This window comes from Ptiloglossa arizonensis, chromosome 7 (assembly GCF_051014685.1).
Source record: "Ptiloglossa arizonensis isolate GNS036 chromosome 7, iyPtiAriz1_principal, whole genome shotgun sequence".
Classification (NCBI taxonomy): domain Eukaryota; kingdom Metazoa; phylum Arthropoda; class Insecta; order Hymenoptera; family Colletidae; genus Ptiloglossa; species Ptiloglossa arizonensis.
In genome coordinates this window covers 22,059,234-22,067,426 of record NC_135054.1, presented here as the reverse complement: position 1 = coordinate 22,067,426, position 8,193 = coordinate 22,059,234, and the positions used below count along the sequence as shown (strand labels likewise).

The following is an 8,193-nucleotide window of genomic DNA, read 5'->3' as shown; positions in this document are numbered from 1 at the left end:
GGTGCCTAGACTCCCCCCGAAGGTTGCCACGTGGTGATACCTGGCACAGCATATCCTGGCAAGGGTCGGGACTCTAGTGCAAGGAATCAGTGAAAGGTGGTGGAATCGATGTTAGTATATAAGCTCGTTGTTCCACTGTCGTAGACATTCGACGCTCGATTCTTGTGCCCGTACAATTAACACACCCCCGTACGAAAACCTGCAATCATGAATCAAATCGTAAGACACCTGTTCAAGTATTCTTAAATCGATGCGAATGTAGCGTCCACGGGAAAATTTAAACCCATACCTGCCCACGCAATTCATTGTTAGAAACGAATGCGATCGATAGTGTACACGGTTCATAGTTTCGCCGCGTTAAATGGAGGATTAACGATCGAATGTTTACAGATTGCTCTGGTCGGTCTGGCCGTGTTCGTTGGAATGATTTCTGCGAGCCATCTGGACGAAGACCACGGTCACTCGACCTACGAGGAAAAATCGAAGCCAGTGGAGATACCGATCTATAAAAAATACGGTAAATATTTCGGTTGAATTTGTAACGGTTGCGAACGCGTTCACGGGAACGGGGTGATTAAACGAATATTGTTTTTACCTATTTCAGCGATCCCGATACCGCATCCGGTGCCGGTCGAAATCCCCCAGAAGATAGAAATCCCGATCCCGCAGCCTCAAAGCGTCCCCATCGAGATTCCTCAGCCTTACCCGGTGGAAGTCGTCAAGGAGGTTCAAGTACCTATTGAGAAACCGGAGCCGGTTATCATCGAGAAGCATGTAAGCGCAAACGTTGAAAATTCACCGACCGTTGATAGAATTCCTCGCGGGTAACAATGTAAAGCTCGCGGACGGCTCAGTTGCGTCGCGGGACGATGATCGATCGCTCTAACGTGTAATCTCGCATTCGCGCAGGTACCTTTTGTGGTGGAGAAGCCGTATCCAGTGTACGTGGAGAAGAAATTCCCGATTCCGGTCGCCAAGCCGTATCCGGTTCATATTCCGGTCTACAAGCACGTATTCCATTACAGCTCGAAGAGCAAAGGATGGCACTAAAGCGCAAACCTCCAGCCGTTCGGGAAGTCCGTTTCGTCGGACCGATTGTCGTCTTTCTTGGAAACTATTTAATCGAACGAGGGTCCCGAATCGTCGATACGACGATCGCGACGTTTGTTCGAAGAAGGGATCGTCGACGATCCTCTCGCATCGGGGGAACTCGTTGACGGGGCCGATGTTGCCAATGCTCTTTGTTACTATTACAATTTTATACAATCGTTAAGTTTTCCTGTTCCAGCGAATCTCAATGTGGGTTCATCTTTTTTTTTTGTTAATAAACGATGTCTGAAACGTAAACCGGCGTGTGTTGTGTGTTAATCGGACCCGGGGATCGTTACGCGCCGATAAATGCGTTCGCGTGTGCCCGGGCGCTCGCTCGCTCGCTCGCGCGCACGCGCGCATAATTCAATTAGTCGATCGCGGAAGATAATCGAGGCCGGTTTGTACGGTTGATCGATCGGCAGGAAACGGTACTGGGTCGAAACACGCGTCTTCCTGTTCGCGGTCTATCGACGAACAAAGGGGAAACCTCGTAATCCCCGTTGGATTTCTGTTTCCTCGTCATCCGCGTGTTACGGATCGGCTGTGAAAGAAAACCGGCCGCCTACAGGTATTCCGCGCGATCTTGATTCGCCATAATGAGCCCGAGACAGCAGACGGCAGCGTTCCTGCATCGAAACCACTTTTACTCGGGATACACTTTCACTGTTCCGCTCGCTGAAGGATCGTGTACGATTCGAATCTTCGAACGTCTCTGGCACGGCCCCACCCTCTTCCTACACCCCTGGCCACGCTCGTTCCGTGTTATTGAATCGCGAATCGAACACGAATCGCTACGAAAAACCGTCACGGACGAGGTCGAGGCGCGAGAAATTCGACGAACGAGACCCACCTCGAACGTTCTCAGGAGTCTTTGCCAAGGTCTCCGTTCGAAAGTTCGATCCGCGACTCGGCGAGACGATCGATGGGGAAATTCGATGCACTCTGAAACTGTGCTGGATCGAGTGTCCGTAGCTCCGCGACGCCGTGAACGTTTGCGGCCTTGTTTCGTTACGATCGACGTGTCGTTGGTTATGTATGAACTATTTTTTCATCGGTTACGAGGACGGTGTACGATTATTTCGTTTACTATTTCCGTTACGATCGTAGCGGAGCACTGTATCGCACCTGAAATTGGAATTTACGAATAAAGTTACTTTTCCTCTTGGGAAGAACGTTACAAAATTTATCCCTACATTTCTACCAACCTTGACACGCACTTATTTCTGTTCGATTAATTGAAACGATCGAATTGACAATTTTCACGTTCTAGAAAGTTACGAAGATGCAACGAACAAGGAACAGAAAAACGTGTCTCTTTGAAATCTCCGGAGCAAGTGTCATCGAACAGCTCGTTGAGTTGTTTCGTCGACGATTAACAAGTGTTCCGGCATAACCGGTAGAATGTTAGTAGAACGTAACAAAAAGTTACAACACGTGGAATTGCACGTGAAAAAAGTTTAGTTTTAGCGAAACCAATCCGAAGGTGTAAATAAAAATTGCACAAAGTCGAATATGAATATTTGTAGAAAAGCGTTATCAGTTTCTGAAACTTTTAATCGAATATTGCGGCTACCCCGAGGGTAGTTTTCCATAAAAGAAAATACACGTATAGTACTTTCCAGCGCTTCGTGTACAAAGTTTCTCGAAAATTGGAGACATCTGGTCTCTCGAAAAGGATATTTTCGTTAATTGAACGATAGATGATAGATAAACGCAGCGTGTGAGTTGCTTTACACCCTCAGCGCGAAAGCGGCGACCGTTTGGTAAACGTTCTTCGGCGATCGCGTGTTAACTGAGATGAAAACGCCTCTACTGGTTAACACACCTTGCCCGACAGCGATTTACAAATTGTTAAGCCCGCGAACCAGACCACGACCAGGCTGCGCTATCCGCGGTAGACTGATCTCATTCTAAATTCTCGTTCGCCGCGGAGATCGTTATACTCAACCACCTCCGACTAACAAAAATGTTATTCACGGATTGTCGGCGAACAACCGGGGCTAATTAAACGCGCAATTACTCAACGAGATGATCGAACGGATAGAAACAATTTCCTTTCGCTGTTTGCCTCCCACCAACCATACAACGTACATTCGATACGGTGAAAATCGAAAGCGATCACTGTGTTTGGTATCCGTGGGAGCGGTGCCCATAAATTTCACAAATATCTTTTTCGCTCGCGCAATTGCCGTAGCGTTAAACGGAGCAACTTGACACGTTCGTTGACCGACACGGCGGCTCCTTTTCAAATTTTCTCGAGTCGTCGTTCATCTCCGCCGGAGAATAAAAAGAAGAAAACAAATTCCAACGAAGCGTGTATCGTACTTTAATGATATTCGAATCGAAGAAATCAATTTCGCTGGAAGTTGCGGGGCACCGTGAAACGTTAATTTCGCTAATCGTTCGATCGGTGCAGCGATAAATCGAAAGAAACGAGAGGCTTTACGACGTTCGAACGTCAGGAAGAGCGAAGGCCTACCCGTGGATGTGTTATTATATCCCCGCAGACAATCGTGGGGGGCATCGTGTACGTGCACGGATATACACGACGAGCAGAAAGAGTCAACGTAATGAAGAGAAGGGAGAAAGCGACGTTGGTATATAAACACTTGGCCGTGACTTTGAAAGCATCAAACAGTTCGTGGCCAGTTAACACTACGGGTTGAGCGCAGTGGGATTCGTTCGAGCGTGATCGCCGGGTTTACCAAGCAAACCATGAGGATTATCGTAAGTTTTCACTTCGTCGCGAGAGTTTTCCATTCGCGTTCACCGAGTTTTTCTCGGCCGGAGATCCCTCTCGATCTCAACCGAGGGAAGATACCTCGAAACACGAGATTCTCGGACGATTTCGACGAATGTTGTCTTGGTCTTTAGATATTGACCGCTCTGGTGGCAGCAGTGTGCGCCTCTTACGAAGAGGAGCATGGCGGCTCCACCTACCACGAGACATCGAAACCCGTGGAGATACCGATTTACAAAAAGTACGCTATACCGATCCCGCATCCGGTACCGGTGCCAGTTCCGCAGCAGATCAAGGTACCGATCCCTCAGCCCTATCAGGTCGAAGTACCGGTGCCCCATCCGGTCCCAGTGGAGGTCATCAAGCACGTAGAGATCCCCGTGGAGAAACCCGAGCCCTACTTGGTGGAGAAAAAGGTACTGGGTAAAAGGATAACCTTGCGCTAATGTTCCAACTCGAAGGAACCGAGGGAAAGCACCGCGTTTCTCTGTTCTCGAGGACATCCAAGACGGTGTAGCTTTTCGCGGATCGTTGTTAACGACTCTTTTTGTCCACCTTCGGACCACTGGCTCTGTGAATGTCGGACACGCGGTATTTTTCATTATTTTCACGCAGAATGGCCAACGACTGTCGTCCAGGCGTCGTCGGGTTGCTATGAAAACGATACGCGCAATTCTCGCGAAGCTCGGGATTACGTTACGAGCGCGTTGGCCTCGTTGCGCTCGAGGACGAACATTTACATGCACGGGGAACATCGACGCGACATTCTCTCCGCGAGGATGTCACTTGTCCCGTTACCTTCTTTGGGTAAAGTCGAAGAAATTGTAATCGTTCGGTTGCTAGTTTGGAAACTTTTCCATTTTCGCGTTTTTCTCCGTCATTCTGTCTCGTCGAGGTACGAGAACTCGGGAGAGATATTTTCATGTACGAGAATTCACGAGGAATGTCCCAATAGAGAACTCACGGAGAAGTGTCTCGTTATACGAGAAGTTGTATAGAGGAATATCTCGCTCTATAGAACTCGCGTAGAGGAATGTCTCGCTATACGAAAACTCGTATGGAGGCACATACCTTCGTCTTGCGTTAATACAGACCTCGCGGAGGAAAATTACGATGAAAATTCTTTAAGAACGAGCGTTCTTTCCCTAGAGAATTTATTCTCCTCGGTGTTACATCGAAACATCGTTGTTGCAGGTGCCGTACGTGGTCGAGAGACCGTACCCGGTGACGGTGGAGAAGCATTTCCCGGTGCCCATTCCGAAACCGTACCCGGTCCACGTGCCCGTCTACAAACACGTCTTCCATCATCAAAGCAAGGGCCACGGTTGGAAACACTGATCCACACCAGGAGCGACCATCTTCGAAGCCCTTTAGCCAAAAAACTTACGACACATTGTACATAGCCCGTCACACCTAATGTATTGTTACGTTGTTTAAATAAATTGTTGTCGTTTTTTTCTTTTTCGTAACCACGCTGGTGTACACTTTCTTCCCTACGGTGCCGCGTTCGGTTTCGAAAGCGCGTTGCTCCGTCGCTGGGCTCGTCCATCGGCGAGCGAGCGGCCGAGTCACTTTTTCTTTGTATTACAGTATTTCTTAATTGGGTCACCCGATCCAAATACGATTCCTTTGATCCTCGAGGGGGGCTGCTCGCCTACCCGGTGCGTTTTTACCATGTAATTGCCACCGAGATCGTAACGAAATAATTATTTCGCGACTCGGGGAAAGCAAAACTCGATGATTTTACAAATGGAGGATCGTCGAAACCGGTTATCCGACCGTGGTGGCAACGAACCGTTTCGACGACGATCGATCATCGAACGAAAATCTTTCGCGCGCCATTCGTGTTTCGTAGAAAAAAATATTCCCGTACCGATGTCCCTGGACGGATCGTAATCGGTGGTGGTGTAATTTACCGGTTTTCGTAGAAAAATGTTTCCATATCGACGTCTCTGGATAGAATCGGGACGGATCGTAATCGCAGGTGGTGTAATTTACCGGCTTTCGAACGGATACGCTATAAATTAAATAACGCCGCGGTAAATGTTTCCGAGCGTACCTTTTCTCGTGCGAATTTCTGCGGGCGACACCCGCAGCGATCCGTCGTTGTCCTGTCCTCCGCTTTTGTCGGTCGAGAAACCGGCCAATGACTGACCGACGGTGTTGGTAAATGACGAACGCCTAACGACGGGGCCGCATAACGCGACTGAACGCCCCGAGGTGCAGAATTTATTCAGGAAATACCGGGGCGCGACCGGTTGCGTCATAGAAACGATCTACGACCGCTTTTTACGCCCGGTTAAGGGAATCGCATTCGACTTCGGTCCGCGGGAAACCTGGCTGGCTCGAGTGGTGCAAAAGTTTATAAAACCGACCGCCGCGCACGCCGCGCTTCTAGTTTCGCCCGGGACGTTAGATCCGGCGTTCGTTCGCGAAGATCGTACACAACCACCAGAAGAATAAATCATGTTCAGGCTACTGGTAAGCAGACACGGACGATGAATTCGATCCACCTTGATCCTCGACGGGGACTCGCGCCTCTCCGACAGCGCGATCCCGTAGTCGGAATGGCGTGTTGCTAATTGATCCTTCGCGTTCGAGAAAAATTACCGTGGAAGTTGAAAATGTAGCGGAGAGCCCATTAGTCGGAGCACCCGCCGTTTTGACGAGGAACGAAAGTTAAATTACTTCGGAGTCGATTCGTGCAAATTGACCGCCGTAACTTCTAATTGTGAATCCGTTCGCCGCGTTTCCAGATAATTATTACTCGGTGTATTGTCCGGTATCTCGACGCGTATTAACGCGGCAACGGTGAATTAACTTCGCGAAGTACGAAACGCGAGACGGGCGTGTTACTAATTGCAACGAACCTTTCGATCTTCAACGCGGAGGTCTTCCACGGTTCGCAATTTCTACAACTTTTTCCTACGAGCGCTGTAATTTTACCGATGAATTCGGACGCGATAATTACAGCTATGCAAATCCCTCGACGGCTTACGGTCTCTCGAGCTCGAAGCTTACGGTGAAATGAAAGGGTCTTCTTCGTTAGGGTAGAACGTTCGTTACAGTTGTCCAGTGACTATTCACGATCGTTACGGTTGCTCGATGTCTACTTACGATCGCTACAGTCGTCCAATACCCACGATTGTTCCCGTTAAGCTATTGGCTCGAGGGAATTGGAATCTTACCGACGTTCACTCCGAGCGTGTTCTCCGCTTCGAAGGCTAGCTTCGAAGACACTTTGGTCATCCTGTTTCGCGTCTATGACACTTGTAATCGGTACATGATATTTTTACATTCGGAGGAGACTCTTCGAAACCATTCCGTAGCTCCGTTCGCTTTCTTTTCACCTACGATAAAACGATGGAATGGTCGTTGATCCTAAAACCCTTTCGATGATCTCCAGATACCGTGTTTGATATGGCTCTCGAGCGTCCGCTCCGAGACCGCGATGAGCATGCACATGCCGGACGCCATGATGGAGGACAAACTGGCCATGACGGACGCGCTGATGCTGAAGCCGAAAAGGGAATCGTACCACAACCCGTGTCCCCCGGTGTACTCTCATCCCATCTCTTATTCGCCACCGCCTCAGATCCTCGTGAAACCGTTGGTACACGCAGCGCCGGCGCCGATAATACACCAGTCGAGTTACTCCGTGATTTCCAAGCCGGTGATCACCTACGTGAAGCCAGCACCGGCTCCAGCACCGGTGATCGTGAAACCTGTCGTCCAGCCGAAAGTGGTTTTACCGATCTACCAGAAGCCGATGATCTCGTACGCGCCGATTTACCAGAAACCGGTCTATTACCAGCCCAGCTATCAGAAGGTGATGTTCGAGGCGCCTAAGCTTTACATCAAGAAGCTCGACGCGCCGATCTCTCAAGTCGTGCACCTTCCTCAATACCATTCGCCCAAAGTCGTCCAGGTGCCTGTGCCGGCTGTCAGCTACGCAAAGGTCGTTCATCCACCTGTGGTACAACCCGTCGTTCATCCTGTGGTCCAACCCGTGGTCCATCCTGTGGTCCAACCCGTGGTCCATCCTGTGGTCCAACCTGTCGTCCAACCTGTCGTTCATCCCGTGGTCCAACCTGTAGTCCATCCCGTGGTTCAACCGGTCGTCCATTCTGTGCCCGTTTTCCAGGCAACCGCGAAGCCTTGGTGTCCTTAAGGGATCTAGATACGGTCGATCGCGGGATCGTAACGATCGACTCGATCGATCGACCAGCTTCGTCCTGGAAGAACATCGAGGTCCTTTCGCGAAACCCTCCTCGTTCATCGTGAAACCGTCCGCGTTAAGTCTTCGCTCGGTCCATACCGAATCTCCGTAGTCGAGCGGAATTTAGCGAGGTTCTCGTTCC

General features: G+C 49.7%; 2 protein-coding genes across 2 annotated transcripts; both read left to right on the top strand.

Annotated features, from left to right (window-relative positions):
• Positions 1 to 207: 207 nt before the first annotated feature.
• Positions 208 to 1,050, top strand: LOC143149374 (uncharacterized). Its single transcript, XM_076316690.1, has 4 exons — positions 208 to 219; positions 391 to 517; positions 605 to 774; positions 910 to 1,050. The coding sequence occupies exons 1-4, from the start codon at positions 208 to 210 to the stop codon at positions 1,048 to 1,050; spliced, it is 450 nt and encodes a 149-aa protein (XP_076172805.1).
• A 5,202-nt stretch (positions 1,051 to 6,252) lies between these two features.
• LOC143149307 (uncharacterized) lies at positions 6,253 to 8,104 on the top strand. Its single transcript, XM_076316543.1, has 2 exons — positions 6,253 to 6,313; positions 7,239 to 8,104. The coding sequence occupies exons 1-2, from the start codon at positions 6,299 to 6,301 to the stop codon at positions 8,001 to 8,003; spliced, it is 780 nt and encodes a 259-aa protein (XP_076172658.1). The 5' UTR covers positions 6,253 to 6,298; the 3' UTR covers positions 8,004 to 8,104.
• The last annotated feature ends 89 nt before the right edge of the window (positions 8,105 to 8,193 follow it).